The sequence below is a fragment of the Pantherophis guttatus genome, chromosome 2 (assembly GCF_059756535.1).
Source record: "Pantherophis guttatus breed Tessera chromosome 2, ASM5975653v1, whole genome shotgun sequence".
Classification (NCBI taxonomy): domain Eukaryota; kingdom Metazoa; phylum Chordata; class Lepidosauria; order Squamata; family Colubridae; genus Pantherophis; species Pantherophis guttatus.
In genome coordinates this window covers 171,763,850-171,785,978 of record NC_142064.1, presented here as the reverse complement: position 1 = coordinate 171,785,978, position 22,129 = coordinate 171,763,850, and the positions used below count along the sequence as shown (strand labels likewise).

The window sequence follows — 22,129 nt, the reverse complement described above, 5'->3', positions numbered from 1 at the left end:
AGATATCAGCATTTACAGCATCTAAACTATAACATGTTAAATGATTTGATTCCATATGATTTTATTGAGATATAACTCGGTGCCTTTTATCTTTCTCCACAAGATCCATTTCTGTCCCCACAATTATGACAGGCAGGTGACAATCTTAGCTTCAACCAGTCAATGATGGGAAGCAATGATACTAGTGAAATTGATATTTTTAGGTATTGTTAATAGATACAGTTAAAACACATGATACCTGAGAATGGAAGACCCTTAAGTTGAATACTTATAATTCATATTGTTGAGTATATGAGCAAAAGGAGGTATTTATACTTTATTTTCAAATAGTTGTACTTCCTTACTATTATCCTAACTAGCTAAGATCCTTAATCTTAGCTATTAACGTGGATTTAGGGTAATATTATTTGTTATTAATTAATGTCTTCTATCCATCTTATAAATGTATCCCAGTGAGGATATATTTGAGGAGTATGTGCTGGACTTGATATTAAAATATAGAAAAACTGACTTAATTCTGGTGGGTGATTTTAACAGATTCTGTACGCCTATTTTAATCATTTCTCTTTTCTGATCAATGTATCATTCCACTGCATCAATTAAATGATAAGGGAATCAGTTATGAAGGATAGAAGCTAGCCCTGACCTCTCGGATTCAGAATGTAATGAGCCCAAAATCTCCAGACCTTTGGTCTGTTTCAATGACTGAACCTTGGATCATAAGATATAAAGAAGACAAGAGTCGCCATTACTCATAATTGGAGCGCTTTCCCCTTATTGTTGAGCAACCATAAATTATTCTAACATTGCTTGAGTTAGGGAGGTTGGGATATAAAGAAAGCTTCATTTTCTTTAGAAATTGTAGTACTGGATTTGCCTGTTCTCTTAAATAAGGCAGCTTTATTCTTATCACATAAACTGTACTTTCCTTGGATTTATATGATCGGGTTGTGCATAGCAGATTTCCTATGGTTAGTTGCTATAGAATAAAAAATCAGAAAGTATGTTCTATATGCTTCATCTCCAAAGACGATTAGTAATTCCAAATGTTCGCACTTAAAAAGTACCCTAATAGCACCTCTTAAAACTTGGCTAATTCATTTAAATGCTTTTTGTTGAAATAATGCTTGCTCATGTACAGTCAGACTTCAAGCTGCCTTTAGAATTTTTGAATTAGGATTAAGAAGTAACATGTTTTAAAAATGTACATGTCATTACACCAATAGGTATTGTTAATAGATGCAGTTAAAATTTATTTCTCTTTAAAAGAGACACCTGCTTGTGCATTCTAAAGGGCACATTGTAAACTTGCCACAATTATCTGAGAATAATTAATGCAAGCTCTAGGCAGCACCCTTCTTGTTAAAGTTTCTTTTTTTAAGTTATCACCACTTAGTCTAATATGTTGGTTCTTTTTCTTCCTACAAAAGAATAGGGAACTTCAGTAATGTGGTTAACCTAGGAAGAGATTGAATATGAGGCATTTTTTCAGGCTGCAATTTAAATCAGCACAGGATAAAGAGTTTAGTAAACAACAAGCCTACGTAATCTACTTTTAAACCATTTGGGGAATCCTGGGCCTAATTATTATTGAATAGTTCTACTTCAATCAGAAAAGTGTGTTTATATATATATAAGGGCTGCAGTCTCTGTTGCAACTCAAATTCCTAAAACAAGTTCCTTCTTCTCTTTCAACAATGCAAGCTTTTTTTTTAATATAAAAAGCTATTCTCTTCCTTGTATAAACATATTATTACCATACCATTATTATTTTGTTTTTGTTTGCAGTTTGTTCCTGAATGTTAGTTGAAATGTAAAATCAGCCACTGTGGAGCAATTTACCCTTAAATCTGAGAAAAGAATAAACATTTAAATTACTTCACATTGACTTGATACCTCTCAATACAATTTATTTATGTTAGATTAGTCTTGTTTTATTATCTATGATAATGAGATGAACTTTTCATTTTACATTTTCGATATGGAATGACAATTCTCATTGTGACAATGAAATTAGAATTGGGTTGAATATTTATGTAAGGAAAGTGAAAGTTAGGATTTTTGTATATTACTTTTGTCATATCCACTTGTGTACATTATACAGTGTATACATATTGTGTACAAGCCTTATATATTTGGTTGTTTAGGATTATGCTATCATGTACAGAGACAGTTTAAAATGGATGGATGCCAGTTTAATGTATGTCACAGAAATCAAGAGTGGCATGGCAGACTGGAAGTAACATTACTCAGCAATAGCAGAACAACTATATGGATTGGTTGTGGTTGCATGGCTAATCCATCCAGAAAGCAGATTGTATCATCATCTGTATTTCTTTTCCTCAGGGTATCCTGTTTTCAACTCCTGAATGTTTGAAGACTCCTCAGGATTTGGTAAAGCTATATTTACATGAATCCAGTCGTGTTTACCGTGACAAGATGGTTGATGACAAGGATTTGATTGTTTTTGATAAAATGCAGGCAGAGGCAGTGAAGAAGTTCTATGATGTAAGTGTTCAATCGCTCACCAAAAACAAAATGACCCATATGTGCGTTGCAAAAAAGCAAACCTTATTAACCTTATAAGGTTCCTCCTCCTCATAAAGAAGAAATATTGCACAATTTAGAAACCATTTATATTTTCTAAACTATTATGGGTGTTATAGGGCTTTCTGCTTCTCTATCAGGAAACTTTGAGATAAGATAATCCTTTGAAACATGTCTTCTACGGCTGACAAACAATCATTGCCTATCAATGCAAAAGAGAAGTATATGTTATGTGTGGTCTGCAAGAAGGTTTGGCTGATGGGAAGATCCTATTATATTTTATCCATCCTTCTCTCTAGAGTTGAGAGACTGCAATGGCTAATGCTTGATGACATTTTTGTTTGCTGCATCTCTGCTAAACTGGAACACTGTGTTTTACTTTTTCCCTTCTTAGGACATAGAGGAAACTTTGGAACAGACCAAGAAGATGAATATCTACTGCCATTTTGCAAAAGGGGTAGGGGAACCCAAATACATGCCTGTCCAGAATTGGGAATCATTGAGCCAAATTCTTGTGGAAGCTTTGGAGAACCACAATGAAGTTAATGCTGCCATGAACCTGGTGCTGTTTGAAGATGCCATGTGTCACATGTAAGGGGAGTTTTGATTTTCAGATGACTTTTATTACTTGTCAACCCTTACCCCAAAATTTAAGGACCCTGTTTCAGTTGTAAGTGGGTTTTGTCCAAGAAATAAATAATCTAAGTGTGTTTTTTAGCACATGTACTTTAGAGCACTACACTATCTTCAACTTATTCTCTCAGCTGTTACAAATACTTCTTCCATTAGAAACAAGTGCAAAGGGCAAGCAAACTGTTTCTCCAACTCCAGATAGCAAATTCAGTCATGCTCACAAAAGCAAACAATATGTACACTCCTTGGTTTTTGCTGCTTATATCTTTCTGTTGGAGGTGAGGCAGTGGTAAAATCCACTTACCTTTGCTACCAGTTCAGGAATGGGAGTGCGCAGGAGCACGTCTCTTCTGTGTATGCGCAGCTGGTAAAAAAACAGGATGTAATGATGTCCCGGCAGGTGGGCAGAGCCTCCTACCGCTGGCGCTACCAGTTCGGCAAACTGAATAGAACCGGGGGGATTTCACCGCTGAGGTGGGGCATTCTTTCATGTCCCACGCCAGAGGACCTTGCAATTTAATACAATTGCACTGCTGTGCATGCTATGGGGCTTTTATTCCATTTGGTTACTAGCAAGCATTTTATCTTCACTAGCTCAATGTCAACCAGGTTATATTAGGACCTGATATTCAGTGTTCAGAAACAGGTCCCCATAGTGAATTTGCATGCTAGGCTTATAAAATAAAATTTTCTTTCAAAGAATCTCTGCCTAGTGCCGAGGCACCAGCTCTATTCTTTCTAATAATACACTTGTTCTTCCTTGAAAAGCAGACAATGTGACTAAGAACCAATTTGCATAACTCTTTATGGGGCTAAATTTTCAATCTGGGCAAAAGAGGGCTTGGACTTTTCATCTGCCCAAATTGAAAATGCTCTCATTTGGCAGGGATCTATTTGTTTTTCTTTCTGTGTGTCATCTATCTGTATCTATCTATCTATCTATCTATCTATCTATCTATCTATCTATCTATCTATCTATCTATCCATCCATCCATCCATCCATCCATCCATCCAGTTGTGGGATTCAAGTAATTTAACAACTGGTTCTCTGCCCTAATGATTTCTTCCAACAACCAGTTTGCCAAACTGCTCAGAAAGTTAACAACCGGTTCTCCCGAAGTGGTGCGAACTGGCTGAATCTATCTATCTATCATTTATCTAAACTTTAGGAAGCAAAAGAAAAGGGAATAACATAATAATTGTAAAACAAAACAACCCAAACTAAAGTCTTGTCATTAAAAACCTCAATGGACCCGCCCCACATCCCTATCAGAGCTTGAGAAACTAATAGCCTACCTCCAATGCCAGTCTTCATAGTTTTCTAAAAGCCACTAAACTTGGGGTTTTCTGTATCTCTGGGACAGTCTTCTCCATAGGGTAGGTGCCATTAGAAAGAAAGCACATTTTTAGCACTCACCAGGTGAAAGTGTAGAGACAACTCTACCAGATCTGTTGGGATGGGCAGAAACCATCAAGGAAAAGCAATCTTTCAAACAACGTGGCACCATGTTCCTCAAAGATAAAAATCAGCACCTTGAATGGCACTCAGAAGTCTCCTAGGAGATAATGCAGCTCCTATAGAAATGAAGTTATGTGTGTATACTGTTATTGCCTAATACTACACATGCTACTTCATCCTGGATCAGCTGAAGTGTCTGAATGCTTTTCAAGGGCAGTTTCATGCAGAGCTCATGGCAGTAGTCCAGTCAGGAAGTGACTGTGGCATAAGTAGCTACAGGTGCCATCTGCTACAGTGTATGTCTCAACTGCGAATGGATGATGGAAAATCGTCAGATATGGGGAGCCCTAAAATCCATAGTTTCTCAGTCTTGTCAAGGTTGAGTTGAAGCAGGTTTCTCCCCATACAGTGCCCACAGAGTCTCCAGGCACTGCAAAAACACTTTGACTTGGATTGTCCAGGGCAGAGAGATACAATTAACTGTCATCAACTTAATCCCATTCCAATAGATAACTCATTCAGTAGTTTTGTTTAGATATTAAATAGGACTGGGGAGAAAATTGAAACTCGTGGCACCACACATACCTCCCCCATCAACACCATCTGAATGGTGGCCACAGAAGGAGGAGGAGAAGCACTGAAGAACAATGCTACCAACTCCCAACCTCTTCAGTTGGCTCTAAAGGATAGAGGATTGGATACCATTTTGATCCAATGGTATCAAAAATTACTCAGAGATCAAGAAGGGAGAGACTGGGTACCTAGTTCTGCCCTAAGCACACCAAAGGTGCTTCACAAGTATGATCAATGCTGTTTCACTGTTGTATCTTGGCCTGAACCCCAACTGCAATGGGTTCAGGTAATCTAGTACCCTTGGAAACTGTTGGTTGTCCTCTTCTCAACAGCCTTCCCTAAAAAGGGTTCTTCTCTTGAGGACAGGGCTGACCATCATCTTCTTCAAGGAAGGCAGAACAACCCATTCTTGTAATGAGTCATTTTCCATCGTTTGAACTCATTTATGTGTCACTCTAACTAGCCAGGAGAGACATGGATTAAACACATAAGTAATAGAATTTAGCATTTGAAGAACCTCATCCACTTCCTCAGAAGTAATTGCATTAAATTTAGTCCAGATAAGAGAACAAGACGGCATCCCAGATGAAGTCCAACCCAAAATGGATCTGAGTGACTTTATCTGTCAAACATTGAATCTAATCCTCATAAGAATCCTACAAGGGATTCTTCAATCTCTGCTTCTCCAAAAGGGAACAAGCCACCAAAATCAGCTGCTGGGCATTTATTTTCAGATCCATTTAATACAAGCAGGGCAAAATAGTACCTGGATTGAAAAGCAATGGCACTGAAGCAGTCATAGTGATTTTGCCTCTGCTCATAGTCTGGAAAATCAACTGTGACCATGCCCATCCATTTAAAATGTTCACAATGATCTTTTTATAGGTTCTACATTAGGAAAGATTATTTATTTAAACAGTGGGGGCCTTTTGGGTGGCAGTTTCATGCTCCAACATACTTAGCCTAAGGAGACACATCAAAATCTATCCTTATAATATTTTCAGAATATGTAAAAATCTTCTTTATTCCTCTTCTAAAAACACATTTGTTTAATGAATCTGTAAAAACAACAACCTACATTTCTGTATTTTCCTGACTTAATTTCTATCTCATTGATAGCATTAGCATATCTATAATATTTGGTTTTATTGTTTTTGTGTGAGTTTTGTTTTTAATGTTGGTTTATGCTGATCTGGAAGCTTCTGTTCATTAAAAAAATCTCCTTCAAACTTCATATGATATGAATTGAATGTTAGAACATAGACGATAGAATTCTTAATCCTCGAATCATTGGCTCAGAAGTTGATAGCCATCTTTGTCAATCAGCAAAAGATTGCTCTGCATATCCTTATCCTTAATAACTACTGGATTTTGTCAGAATTGCTCTAGAACAATTTCTTGGTAGGTAGATAGTCAGATATTGGTGATATTATGTATCACAAGAATGGCAGGGATGGAAAAGATAGTTTTCTTTTGTGTGTGTGTATGTGTGTACTCATTATAAGACAAATTCTTTCCAGGCATCAGAGGAAAAAGACATGGAGTCAAGATAGAAAGTTTCTCTGACATTTCCATGTCAAAGGGAATCATCTGAAGTGAGAGGATGTTTGACTGCATTCACATCTTTACCACAATAACAATATTTCCATGTACAGGAAACTGTCTAACCAGGTTCCCATTCCCATAGATATTGCAACTTGGTTAATTAAAAACAGTCTTCAATCTTCCCAGTCAACATGGGAAAACAGAGGTCAGAGCAGGTACCTTCCAAAGCTCTCCCCACCCCAGTCTTCTCAAGAAATATGAAAACCTGTGGGTAATAGAAAGAACAATGTGTGGCCAGCCAGAATGCACTGTTACGTTCCAGTGATTCTGATGGGGAGTTTAATTCATTTGATTCAATTTAATTCAATGAATAAAGGGGCTTCAGAAGAATAAAACCATTCCTGAAATAAAGTCATAAGTAAAAGCAGGAGGCTGGATCTGTGACCGATGGAGTGGAGATTGTTGTCCTTTCTAACAACCTGAAAGGCATGGTGTGAAAGGGGTCAATACGTGGGCACAATAAGTGCCATTGTTTAGGGTATCTGAGATGAATGGAATTCAAATACTATTGAGGAATGCAGGGGCACTTACAATAAGGACATCCCCAATGTATTACGAGAGGCATTCCAGTTTCGAGGTTTTATTGTGATTGAAAATATTTTCTTTACCATTCCTATGTAACAAACCAAAAGTACAGAACCTGTAAACTTTCTCTGTTCAGGCTCTTCTGCAATTCTATAGCAAGGAGTCTAGCAAGCACTACAATTGTGCATGCTACTAAAAGATACCTGCTTACATTTATCTCTAACCCCTTTGATTCTTAATTTATGTGACCATCTTTGCCACAACACTGAAAACAAATTTGTAGTTTATTCATACCTTATTTTAAGCTCTGGTCAGAATCAGGGAAGTGTGGTTACCTAATTCATGAATGGAAATGAGCAATCATGTTGAATTTAAAGGTTGTTCACTGAACCCAGGCTATTTTTCTGCTATTGGATATATATATCTTTGCCTGGAAAAAAACACCAAAGTAGGTATTGGTACATTAACTAGGTTTTGTATCTGAATCAGATAAAGCCAACCAGATGAGCCTCTTTCTTAAAAGTGGGGTTATGGCAAGTGCCCATCACTCTCCAGGATGACAAAGCAACAAGTTGAAATAATTGTGATAAATGCAGATGCCACATGGTGGGCAGCAGGTGAAATAAAGGGGGAAAAAACATCTCAGAACCTGATGACTTCACCGCAGCTGTGAATTCCTGACACAAGGATAAAATGAGAATTAATGGGTGATTGCCATCTCTCAGGATGTTACTCTCTCATTCTGCTTTCTTGGTTTCCAAGTTGGGACTTTACCCATTAAGAAATATCCTCCTAATCCTAAGAAAACAAACAAGCTGGCTTCCGAGATGAGAATTACTGTATATCTGCAGTATATTTTGGGCATTGGCTAACTGAAACTCTTTTGACAAGATCTAGCAGATATGTACTACAAGAGCCTGTAGTACAGTGGACTAAAGCACTGTTATTAACAGATTAACATCTGCTGCTTGCAATTACTGCAAATTCAAATCTCACCAGGCTCAAGGTTGACTCAGCCTTCCATCCTTTCAAAGGTAGGTGAAATGAGGACCCAGATTGTGGGGGCAATAAGCTGACTTTATATAAATATACAAAAGTATGAAGGCTATTGCTTAAAGCATTGTAAGCCACCCTGAGTCTCCAGAGAAGGGCGGCATATAAATTAAAAGCAAAGATTAATTGATATGGCTAAAATGGGCATTAAGAATTAGTTTGGGAGAAAAAAAAGAAGTCAAAACTCACAAGACCACTGAATTGGAACTGATAATGAGGTTTCTAATTGTCAGCCCTTCAGGAGGACAGGTCAGAAGTCAGACCCCGCAAGGATTATAGGAATCTTTATTGTTGTAGGATATAATAAACAGAATCTTAAAAGCCTGTCAGAGGTTTCCTCCAGCCCCTCTTATATCAAACAGGATGAAGGCAGGGTTATCTTGAATTTCTTTCTTATCCCATCTTCTTTCCAAGGACTAAATTGAAGATTACTTAAGAGCCATGGTGGTGCAATGGTTAGAATGCAATACTGCAGGGCTAACTCACTGCCCACTCCAGGAGTTCAATTCTGAGCAGCTCAAGGTTGACTCAGACTTCCATCCTTCTGAGGTCGGTAAAATGAAGACCCAGATTGTTGGGGAAAATATGCTGACTCTGTAAACCACTTAGAGAGGGCTGTAAAGCACTGTGAAGCAGTACATAAGTCTAAGTGCTATTGCTATTTCTGGCATATCTTGTTTCATATTATCTCTGTTCTCCTCTTTGCTAATCAAGACACATAATGACTTAAGATTTTGCAAGGTTTGTATCTAACAGATTAGTCCATGCGCCACATATTGATATTATTCCTCAGAAGAAACATTAGATGTGAAAGGATTGTGTATCTTTTTGTTTAGTTGCAGAATCAACCGTATCCTGGAATCTCCCAGAGGGAATGCTCTGCTAGTGGGTGTTGGCGGAAGTGGCAAGCAGAGTCTGACAAGATTGGCAGCTTTCATTAGTTCTCTGGAGATTTTCCAAATCACCTTGAAGAAAGGCTATGGGATTCCTGATCTGAAGGTGAGAAGCTTATAACCAAGAAGAGCCTAACCATAGGTTCTATTCTAGTAGGGTTTGAAATGTGGCAAGTAGTTCTTTGAATTATACCTGGAAGCCAACTGGAACCAGTGCATTCACAGAGCTTGGGCATTACTTGAGCAAGGTGTGATTGACCTATCACTGATTGTGCCACTACATTCTATACAAAAGGTAGCTTCTGAATAGATTTCAAGGGCAGCTCCATGTAGAATGCATTGCAGTAGTCCAACTATAAGGTGACTAAGGCATGAGCGACTGTGAGAAGGGCCTTCTAGTTCAGAAAAGATAGTACATAAACTGAATTTGTGCAAAAGCTCTCCTATCTATACTTTTCACCTGCTGCCTTCAAGCAGGACCCCTGATTCCAGGAGCAACCCCAGATTGTTCACTAGACCCAAATGGGAAAAGATGCCCAATCAGGGCCAAAGATAGAAGGTCCTCAGTATTAGGAGGCTTACACACACACAACCATTCAGTCTTGCTAAAAGTGAGTCTGAGCTTGTTCCTACACCTCCAAACTCTCATTGCTTCCAGGTATTGGGACATGAGGTCAATCATATAGCCAATTCCAGGGATGAGATGCATAACTGAGTACTATTATCACACTGATGATGCCTGATCATGAACTGATGGATGATCTGTCTCTGTGACTTCATGTAAATGTTAAATTAATAAATACTGTGACATAACTATAACCATAATCATAAACAAAATTGCTTGCACTTGCTATAGTGAATGCTGTGATAGAGTAGTCACTATAATGCATTGGTATTTGTAGAAAAATTATAATTTCTGAGTTTTCAGAATGTGGTGTAATCACAACATTGAAACAGTTGTGGAAAATGATGACATTAACATTTTATGTCATGTTCATATAACAACTACTTGCCACATGGAATGCAACACAGCAGGTATAAGAATAATCAAAAGAAAAGAAAAGAGTAAATTTTGTGGATGTGGCAATACCCAGAGACAACAGAACTGAGCAAAAAGAACTGGAAAAAGTTACAGAATCTAGAGAGTGAACAATCAAAATAGATTATGGAAAAGATTTTGCAAAGTCATCCCTATAGTTATTGGTGCATTAGGCAGCATAACAAACACATAAATTTTTACAGGAACTAAATATTTTGACTATATTAACTGCAGATTTACAAAAAAGCACCTTACATCTTAACACCACTTTAATAATTCCTAGTTTCCGATCTGGGACTTGACTTTCTAAAGAACATTAGTGAAAAATGTGATTATTCCTCCTCCTCCCCCCACCCTATCCAGGAATATATATATAATTATGTTACCTAAGAGAATATGTAGGGGTGGTTTACTCGAAAGTTATTCTGGGTCAGAATCTGTAAATGGTAAACTAAACTTGTTGAGCAATAATGCTCAGCTGGAACTTTCCCAGGAAGGATATTTTCATACGAGAGTGTCTCTTTCTCCTTTGTTTTGTGAGGTGATCTAGGACCATGGTGGTGATAACCTTCTTGAATGTTTAATTCAGAATACCTGATTCTGCTCTAAGTTCATCTCAGAATGATAGCAGAACAAATAGCAAGGGAATTTGAATTTAGCACTGTTTTCATAAAAAACCAGGGTTATGAAGATGTGTTTAAGAAACATATGAAAGTTCCAAAAGAGAGAGAAAAAAAGTTTCCATTACAGTAGTAGGGATTGGCCTTCTAATGAAAAGGACTTTATACAGATACTTTAATGAGAGTTACAGTATGTTGCTATACATAATGTGTTTATGTATTTCCTTCAAATAAGAAGCAATGGGTGGAAACTAATCAAGGAGAGAAGCAACTTAGAACTAAGGAGAAATTTCCTGAGAGTTAGAACAATTAATCTGTGAAACGACTTGCCTCCAGAAGTTGTGAATGTTGAAAACACTGGAAGTTTTTAAGAAGATGTGGGATAACCATTTGTCTGAAGTGATATAGGGTTTCCTGCCTAAGCAAGGGGTTGGACTAGAAGACCTCCAGGGTCTCTTCCAACTCTGTTATTCTATTCTATTCTAAATATAATTGTTATGTGTATAGCAATGGACCTCATGATCAGCAGTGTGATTTTAAAGATGTGGACTTGATTCTGAGAAACCAATGAAATTTGAATTTAATAGTACTCAAGATGACATGAGTCTCCTCTTACAGCTGTTATCCAAGTCTGAAATATTCATGTACTTACAGGCTGACTTAGCAGCACAATGTATTATAGCAGGAATGAAGAATGTGGGTACTGTCTTTCTTCTGACTGATACTCAGCTGGCTGACGAGAGATTCTTAGTTCTGGTAAATGACTTGCTAGCTTCAGGTATGTACAAATAATAATTTAAATTTCATTTACAGGAAGAATGAAACTAGAGTTGTGAACAACTTGCCCCAGAACATCTGAGTTCACACAACTTGCTGACTAGACTGAAATGGGGTTGGTTGGGTTGGAGTTCAGCATGTTGTGGGAACCTGGCTTTTGGATTAGCACATTGTGTGTCCCAGGTATTATGCTGAGGATATAATTGAGGACAGGGCATAGGATCTTGTGTGACTATACCATGAAGCTAGCAGATGTAATACAATGAATTTACATGTAATTCCAGCTTCTATTCCAGCACCATTATTTGCCATGTAGCAGTTTCCATCACCCTTTCTCTGTTTATATGCATATGCATTACTAGTTAGAATTCTAAATTTGGGGCAGTCCATTTAGAGTATCAGTTCCAACTTCCTGGTCAGTGCAGAATCCAAATCCAGAATCCAGAATCCCATAGACAAGAAGGTGGCTAGACTTGCTTGAAAAACTGCCTCTCTGGTAATAATAGCAATAGCACTTAGACTTATATACCACTTCATAATGCTTAGCAGCCCTCTCTAAGCAGTTTACAGAGTCAGCATATTGCCCCCAACAATCTGGCTCCTCATTTTACCCACCCCGGAAGCATGGAAAGCTGAGTCGATAAGTTCTAATGTCAAGCTGCTCTTCAAAAATCTGGAATCTGCCTTGCTGCAATTTAAATCCATTATCCTCTGGCACAATAAAGTATAGTTCCTGATCTTCCACATGACAGCTTTTCATGTATTTGAAAAGTGGTATCATATATTTGTGCACTGTTCTCTTGTAAAGGCTAAACGTTCCCAGCTACTTCAGTCTCTCTCTTCATAAAACCTAATTTCTAAGCATTGTGCTTCTTTAAACCAATTCCAGTTTGTCTGAATTCTGCTTCAAATATGGTGCAAAAATGTGAGGCGGGATTTAACTAATACTAAAGTGAAACAATTCTTTACTTCTTAATTTTTAAGTGCATATTTATAGGCCACCAACTCCATTTAGAGTTGTACGTAACATGTAACAAAATTGAAAACTTCTATATCTAAACAATAAAACATCCATCATGAGATCTCAAACGATAGGCATCAACATTAAGCCATCCGTGACAATAAGCTAACAAATATCAATCAATGACAACTCAAATAAAACATAATACCTATATCACTATATCTATAACAGTAGCATATTAAAAAATAAGACAACATTCAACCTCCAAAGACCATCAGGAATAATTCAGTATTTAATGTTTTCTGGAAGACCATACAATTAGGGGCAAATCTGATACCTGAAGGGATGCTGTTTTATAATACAGACTCTACATAGGAAAGGCCCCCAGACTGAATTTTCTTCTCCGGTAGCCACTAACTCAAACTGCTCGCTCAGAAAGGAATAGAGCCATTGAAACTTTTTCCCAGTCTCCAATCTTGTAAGCAGTCATGATTGATGATATCAAATGCCACTGAGAGATTCAGGAGGGGTGGAAGCACACACTAAATGCGGAGAAAAGTAATTTGTGTGATCAATAATGTTTGTGTTTCACATTAAGCCTTATTGTGAATATTGACAGAAAAGGATTCAGTCAATCCATTTCTTCTGGGAGGCCTTTGTAACTAGCAAGCTACTATCATTTATACCACCATCTCAAGAAAGGGAAAGTTGAATACCAGATGATAGTTGTCGTAATTGAAAGGGAGAGTCTTGTGAAAAAGCCTATCTTCCAGATCCAACAAGACACATTCTCATCTATGCCTTCTGAAGGAGCCAGGTAGAATAGTCATAGAAGACAGAAAACCTGTCAGCTGTTACTGAACAATATTGTTTTGTTCTGTTTCTGCCTTAGTTATAAGGCAAATTACTGTAACTAGAAGTCAACAGTGATAGTTTTCAGCAAGTTTTCCATTGTGTGATAGAGATGTATCATTTTTTTTCTTTTCTTAATTCCTTTGTCTTCTCTGCCCTTATATATCTTTACTTATCAGGTGAACTTATTACAGAGCCCTTGGAAGTAAAAGAAATGAATTTGTTTACTTCTCTCAATAGTCTTTTCCTTCATCCTCAGCAAGATAGGGAATGCTGCAGGTATGGAATTTTGTGATGAATCAAATGTTATCTTGTGTTTCTAGGAGAAATTCCTGATCTTTTTCCTGATGAAGAAGTAGAAAATATCATAAGTAATATGAGGAATGAAGTAAAAACTCATGGTCTGATGGACACGAGGGAGGCCTGTTGGAAATTTTTCATTGATAGGGTTAGACGACAACTCAAGGTAGGACCTGCTCTTTTTTGTTGTGTGATGTTTCTGAAGATGATCTTTATAAAATGTATCTCCAATCAATGAAGTGTTGCTGCTCCAATCAATGCTGTATTTGGGGGGAGGGGGGAGAGGAGGAAGAGAGATATCTGTATCTTAGATAACACAAGAATAATAACCACACTTTTATGCAAGAAAAATAATAGAGACTAGGCTGAGGTGCTCTGTTTTACTGTTTCTGGGTTGCTCTTTTTGTTGGAAAGGTGATTTCAGTGGCACCTACTGTTCTGCACAACTTTCTGACTATAGCACTTAGACTTAGATACCGCTTCACAGTGCTTTACAACATTCTTTAGAGAATTTACAATCTGGGTCCTCATTTTACTGACCCAGGAAGGATGGAAAGCTGAGTCAATCTTGAGCTGGCAAAGTTAGCTGGCAGTACTGCATTTCAACTGCTGTGGGACCATGACTAGAAAGACTATCTGCAAGAACCATGTAGATTTCTCTGTGTTCCCACTTTGTGTATCATTCTTTGCCGATAAGAAACTAATCTCAGTATTGCTTGTCTCTGACTTGGTTCCCAAATATGCAAGCATGGAGTTCTTGTTCTTGGACTTTCCTCCTGGTGGGATGTAGTTAGTTAGGTCCTAAGCTTTGCCTATCTCTATTTTGTGCATCCTTAAAAAAAAAAATCACTTTTTGGTTACAATTGTAAAACCCTGCTTCACTAATAATTGCTCAGGAAATATTCTCACTCTGAAGAATGCTCACGTGCACAAGCAAATGCTTTTATTTCAATGATTTTGAGCCATGCATCCTTGAAAAACCTTAGAATAGCTTGAAAGTTTTGAAAGTCATAAAGCAAAGACCTTCTTCCTGCATAATTCTGTTCGCATTATTTTCCTCATTGCTTGTTCTACTTTCCTCAGGTGGCACTTTGCTTTTCTCCAGTGGGGAACAAACTGAGAATTCGTAGCCGGAAGTTCCCTGCCATTGTGAACTGTACAGCCATTGACTGGTTCCATGAGTGGCCTCAGGAAGCTCTGGAGTCAGTCAGCCTGCGCTTCTTGCAAGGGACAGAAGGTATTGAGGTAAGTGAATATTAGGAGCACGACAAAAGCTTTCTCTCAACTGCAAGGCTGAACAGCTGCTTATTTTGTAAGGCAAATCTGGTGCTTCTGGCACCTTATGGCTGCAGGCAAAGAAGAAAATTTGTCTCACCTCATCTTTACATAAGTAGTGTGTACTTACGTGCAGACGTTTTCCAGCAGTGTGATGCAGCGGTGAAATCCACTTACCTTTGCTACCAGTTCGGGAACGGGAGTGTGTGGGAGTGCGCATATGTTACACATGCACAAGCCTCTTCTGCGCATGCGCAGATGGTAAAAAAAGGGACGTAATGATGTCCCGGTGGGTGGACGGAGCCTCCCACCACCGCTACCGGTTCAGCAAGCCGGATAGAACTGGGGGGATTTCACCACTGGTGTGATGTAGTGATTCAGGTGTTGTACTAGGACTGTGGAGATCGAGGTTCAAGTCTAACCCTAACTATGGAAGCTCCGAGATTGTTGTTTTGGGGAAAAAAAAAATAAAAATAGGAAGGGCAATGTAACCTGCTTTGAGTTCCTAAAGGAAAAGTGGGGTACTAATTGGACAAACACTACATGCATACAATTGATATTTTGCAGTTACAAATAATTTGGTGCAATCTAATCAAGTTTCACACATCATATCAAAATCAGGAAATTCTTGAAAAGGGGTTTCACGTGGTTTTTTTGGTAATCAGTGCTTTATGCAAGACATATCTATGAAACTTAGTCAAACTGCTTTGTTATTCTTCGAAATAGTTGTTTTGAAATAGTTTCATTGTTTTTGTTGTCATTGTTATTGTCATCATCATCATCATCATCTTCATTATCATCATTGTGAACAAGCCTCCTGTGAAAGAATCTATCAGCAAGTTCATGGCTTATGTTCATACCAGTGTTAATGAGATGTCTTATTCTTACCTGACTAACGAACGTCGTTATAATTACACCACCCCGAAGTCATTCTTGGAACAAATCAAACTGTATCAGAATTTGCTGCTTAAAAAGAGAAAAGAACTAACAGCAAAGATGGAGCGACTAGAAAATGGCCTACAGAAGCTCAGCAGCACATCAGCACAGGTGAGAAGGTTCCTGCTTTAGCTGGAAAGCTGGAGACTTATGCAAACATTCTAAAGTGAAGTAAAGAATGATCTGTGCAATGCTAGCGGAGAGATATTTGCATTCGGCTGTATGAGCTTTTGTTGGATTTCATGGTACTGTCATGTGAGTTGTAGTGAGATGTTAATAAGCAGGTACCTTTTTTGATTGGAGGGACAATACATTTAGAAAGCCATTTTATTCCCTGCCATTTTCAGTCCTGATGTTTCCTTATTCTGCTCATCAGGATCTGGAGATGTGTTGCTTTGTTCCTGGAAAAAGAGAGATACTGGCTTGGTTGACACATCATACTTGGCCTCAGCATTTTGTTTTGCTTGATTTTTATTTACATTCCTTGATCTACAGTGATTTGCTTAACAATGCTTACACACGCACACACACACACACACACAGTATCGCCTTTGACACCAATGCAGACCCTTGCTTTTTTTCTTATGGTATGTTGCAGCTTCAGTGCCCCAATAATCAGTGAGGAACAGGTTTCTCTTTTGTTCCTTTGTACCTTCCTTTGTATGCCTGTGGAAACTTTGTAGAAGGAAGGACTGATTTGTAGGGGAAAAAAGTATTGTATTGTATAAGAATAGAGTAGCAATATTTAGGCTTAAAGATGGTTTTAAAAGTAAAGGAAGTTTTGCAGTATTGTGGGCAGGGGGTGAAAAAGCAAGAGGAGCAAGCTTCATCCAACTGAGCAGAAATCAATGGGGTTTTTCTATTGGGAGTTGAAAGGGTGGAATGGAGCATGAGTTTCTAGGGTCAAAAAGGGACTTAAGAGGCCATCATTGCATCAACTGCAAGATTGAAAACAAACAAACATTTGGCAGGGCACCAGTTGGACCTGGGACTGCCACCAGAATAGAACTAATCAGCAGAGGTCATCCACTCTGAAGGTCTCAGGACTGTTCGGGTCAGAAAATACAGTTCTGACTCAAAGCTGGACATCATATGCTCTGGATGCATTTCGGTAGGCTGGGAGTGGGAATATTGTCCACTCTTAAATTGGAAAAAGGCCAAGCAGAAAGTGTATATCTACCCAGAGTAAGTCCTTAAGTGTCTATCTAAAGATTACTTCTCCCTATGTTCAGTAGGTCGTGAGATTTAAGTCAGTTCCATTGGATTTAGGCTTCCCAACATGAAAACCCCCAAGTCAATATTATATTATGGATAATTGCTTCCTGACCTGGTATATGGAAATTCCTGATCAAAGGAGTGTTGTAAAGACACATGACCAACAAAAATCTATAAGAAATGTGAATTGAGCTGCCAGCTCTAACACCTTTCACTCTTTTTTTAAAGTGGATCTTCAGGATAATAATTTCCAAACTAAAACCCATATGGCCTTTAAAGGCACCCCTCTAATTCATTGCAAATGTTGCTTTCATATTCTTATTGTGAGCCGCCCTGAGTCTTCGGAGAGGGGCGGCATACAAATTGAATTAATTAAATTAAATTAAATTAAATTAATTATAGATGGGTTAATAAGAATTAACCTAGTTTAAATTTGACACTGTATTACGAAGGAAGAAGTGAAGATTCCCCCTCTCCCCAAATAGGACATATTTTAAAGCACTTTCAGAGCAGTTTATAAGTTGTAGTTTGTCTGAAAGCACCACTAAGCTTCCCTGATCCGATTCTTTTTTTTTTTTATTGCAAAAGTTTTACAATTACATTTTCACCCCTTTTTCCCCCCCACCTCCCCCCCAAACTTCCCAACCTCCCTAACCCTCCCTAACCCTCCCCTCCCCCCAGACTTCCCTATAATATACTCATAATCATGAAGAACCCTAATATAACACTTATATATAAACTTGAGCCCCTCCCTCCCCTGTATAATTTTTCTCTTTATCTCATTACTTTAAAAAATTTCTAGTACATTATTTTCAAGTAAAAGCTATTTGATACTTTCTAGTTTGATATTTGTTCTGAACATATTCTATCCACCTTTTCCATTCCCACTCATAAGTCTCTTGTGAACAGTCTTTTAAATATGCTGAAATCTTCGCCATCTCTGCAAAACTGGCCATCTTCAAAGTCCATTCCTCAATAGTGGGCAAAGCTTCATTCTTCCAGTATTTACCTATCAACAATCTTGCTGCTGTTATCATATACAATATCAATTTTGTTTCACCCAATGTAAAACCCTTAACTATGCCCAATAAAAACAGTTGTGGAGAAAATTGAATTTTTTTCTTCAAAACATTCTGCATGACCCACCAAATTTTTATCCAAAAAGCCTTAACTTTCCTACAGGTCCACCAAACATGATAATACGTAGCATCCAAACATTCACATCTCCAACATTTTGGCTGAACATTAGGGTACATACATGACAACTTTTTGGGATCTAAATGCCATCTATAAAACATTTTGTAAAAATTTTCCCTCAGGTTCTGCGACTGTGTAAATTTAACATTCTGAACCCAAATTTTTTCCCATGTTTCCAGCATCACTGGTTCTTCAAAGTTCTGTGCCCACTTAATCATACAGTCTTTAACTAATTCAGTTTCTGAATCTCTTTCTAGCAAAACATTATAAAGCCTTTTGATATGCATTGGACCTTTCTCTCTTATATGTCTAACCAATTCTTCCTCATGCAACATAATACCAATTTTTTGGTCCTCTTTCCATCTCAGTTGTAATTGATTATATTGTAACCAAGTTAAATTAATCCCTTCATCCAACAGTGTCTGCAATGTCTTCAGCTGCCATCTGCCCGCATCTGTAAAAAGAACCTCTTTATATAAACCCCCCCCGAGTGACATTATATTTGTATTCCACAAAGTATGACCAAGATCCAGCCATAGCGGTATTTTATAATCCCATTTGAGTCGGTGCTTCTTCCAGACTCTCATCAAAGAATCTCTAAGTATATGACTTTTAAATACTTTATCTACTTTGTCGTCGTAAAATAAGTAAGCATGCCATCCAAATTCAAGATCAAAACTTTCTGCATTCAATATTCCAGTCTTTTTCCTTCCAAACCAATCACTTGTTAAAGTTAAAGCTGCCGCATCATAATATAGCTGTAGGTTTGGTAGTTTAAGACCTCCTCTTTCTGGAACATCTTGCATAATTTTCAATTTCACTCTCGGCTTCTTCTCGTTCCAGACAAACTTATTCACTCCAGATTGCCAAACTTTCAATTGTTTATCACTTTTAAGCACCGGAATCATTTGAAACAAAAAAAGAAATCTTGGCAAAATGTTCATCTTAACTGCTGCTATTCTTCCAAGTAAAGACAGCTGCAGTTTTTTCCAAGTCTCCATGTCTTTCTGCACCTCTCGCCACAATACCTCATAGTTATTTTGAAACAATTTCATGTTTGATTCTGCAACCTGAACTCCTAGATATTTTACCTTAGGTACAGTCTCAAAACCTGCCCTCCTTTCAAGCTCATGTTTACGATCTTGTGTCATGTTTTTAACTATCATTTTAGTCTTTTTTGGATTCAGTCTAAAACCTGAAACTTTACCATAGTCTTGTATAATGTCCTTCATCAGGATTATTGATTCCATTGGTTGTGATAGGGTAACAACCAGATCATCTGCAAATGCCTTTATTCTGTAATCCTCTTGCCTAATCCTTATTCCTTTCAAGGTATTAGAGTCCCGTATTGTATTTAACAAGACTTCTAGTGTTAGAATAAATAAAAGTGGGGACAACGGACATCCCTGTCTTGTTCCTTTTTCAATTTTAAACTCTGTTGTCAAACTTCCATTAATGATGATCTGTGCCTTTTGCTCTTGGTAAATTGCTAAAATCGCCTGTATAAATTGATCCCCAAAATCCATCTTTTTTAAAGTCTTTAGTAGAAAATTCCAATCAACTCTATCAAAGGCCTTCTCTGCGTCCAAAAAGACCAGCACTGCAGGAATCTGTTTATTCTTCTCAAGATATTCCAATAAATCTATTACTTGCCTTACATTGTCCTTCATGTGTCTACCCTCGATAAATCCCGCTTGGTCCTCATGAATCACCTTTTGAATTACTGGCATTAACCTGTTGGCTAATACTTTCGCATAGATTTTATAATCTGTATTCAGAAGAGATATTGGTCTATAATTCTCTGGTTTTTTAGGACCGACTTGTTCTTTTGGTATCAAAGATATGTAAGCTGTTGTTCATGATGGGGGTATTTTACCCCCTTGTTGAATATTGCAAAATAAATCTCTAAGTTGTTCCACCATTTCAGCTTGCAATGTTTTGTAATACACTGCAGTCAAACCATCCGTACCAGGAGCTTTGGCTGTTTTTAACTGTTTAATTGCTACTATTATCTCCTCCTCTGTTATCGGATAATTCATTCTTTCCTTTTGTTGGTCAGTAATTTTTGTAACTCTTTTATCGTTTAAATATTTTTCTATAAGTCCATTCTGCATCTCCTCCTTGGCATATAATTTAGTATAATAGTCCACAAAAGCTTCTTTAATTAATTTTTGTTGAAAAATTTCTTTCCCTCCAATATCAATACTATCTATAATCCGTATACTTTGTTTTTTCCTCAATGTGTAAGCCAACCATCTGCCCGGTTTATTAGCGTTGCAAAATGTATTATGCTTCGCATATTGTAAGTTTGTTGCAACTTGTTCCACCATAAGCATTTGAAATTGGTCTTTCAAAAGTTTTATAGCACTGCTTATTCTTTCATCTGTTGGATTTTTAATAAGTAACTGTTCTTTATTCTTTATTTCTATTTCCTTTTTTTTTTTTTTTTATAATATAATTTTATTAATTTTTTTTTTTATACACAAATAAAATATAATAACAATTCTGTTTAACATCGGATTCGCAGTGTTTATACATATATACATGAATAAGTGTCTGGTGTCAGTTATACTATACATTTCTAATTAATTTCTGCACCTTTTGTTTCTTCCTTAATTCTACCATTTATCCATTCGTACCATCTTCCCCACACAGTATCATAATCAGAATTTTCATCGTCATTTATCTCATGAGTTAATTTACTTATCTCTGCACACTCTAATATTTTATTAATTATAAGGTCATCTGGTGGTAGGTCTTTCTTTTTCCAGTATTGAGCATATGCTAGTCTGGCAGCTGTAGTTATGTGTATTAGGAGGTGGACCTTTTCCTTTACGTATCCTTTCTTTACCATTCCCAGGAGAAATATTTCTGGGTTCAGATCAATGTCTTCTTTAAGTATGTCTTTCAACCATCTCCAAATTTTGCTCCAAAACCTTTTTGCTTCGGGACATGTCCACCACGTATGAAAGAAGGTGCCATGGCCATGGCCACATTTCCAACAGTTTGGCTGCGCATTGGGGAACATCTTTGCTAATCTTGCAGGTGCCAAATGCCACCTATGAAGCATTTTGTAGTGATTTTCCTTATATGTGGCTGCTCTAGTTAATTTATAATTTTTATTCCAGGCTTCTTCCCATTCATTAAAATTCAAACTGTGTCCAATATTTCTCTCCCATGCTCTCAATTGATTTCTAATTATATCCTCATCTCTGTCTTCCTCTAACAAATAGTTATACAGCTTGGCCAACGCTTTTTTCCCTGGTCCCATCAAAATTTTGTCTAATCCATTATATCCTAATTCTAGGCCATACTCTTCTTTATCTTTCTGGTATCTTGATTTTATTTGCAGGTAAGTCCACCAATCTAAAGTTATACCTTGGTCTCTCAGGGCTTCATTAGATTTAATATTTCCCCCTCCATCGACAATGTCTTTGTATCTGCACAATTTCTCCATTCCCCACCTGTTGGGGTAAATCATTGCCTCTGCCGTGGAAAGCCAGTTTGGGACTTTTGAATAGTATCTCTGCCTAATTCCCACCCACGTTTGTATTAGGGAGTCTCTAATTTTATGCCTGTGGAAATAGGTTTTCTTTTTATTGTCTTTGTCCCATAGATAAGCATGCCACCCTTTCTGTAGGTCGTGTCCTTCTAACACTAAGGTTCTCT

The 22,129-nt window shown here is 37.5% G+C and overlaps 1 protein-coding gene across 1 annotated transcript in view; it reads left to right on the top strand.

Moving 5' to 3' along the window:
• DNAH9 (dynein axonemal heavy chain 9) overlaps window positions 1–22,129 on the top strand; it is a 251,220-nt gene that overhangs the window by 114,489 nt on the left and 114,602 nt on the right. Inside the window, exons 42-48 of the mRNA XM_034407801.3 lie at window positions 2,347–2,508; window positions 2,942–3,138; window positions 9,232–9,394; window positions 11,602–11,725; window positions 13,861–14,003; window positions 14,921–15,082; window positions 15,926–16,159. Coding sequence (XP_034263692.2) covers window positions 2,347–2,508; window positions 2,942–3,138; window positions 9,232–9,394; window positions 11,602–11,725; window positions 13,861–14,003; window positions 14,921–15,082; window positions 15,926–16,159 — 1,185 coding nt within the window. The remainder of the gene's footprint in view (window positions 1–2,346; window positions 2,509–2,941; window positions 3,139–9,231; window positions 9,395–11,601; window positions 11,726–13,860; window positions 14,004–14,920; window positions 15,083–15,925; window positions 16,160–22,129) is intronic.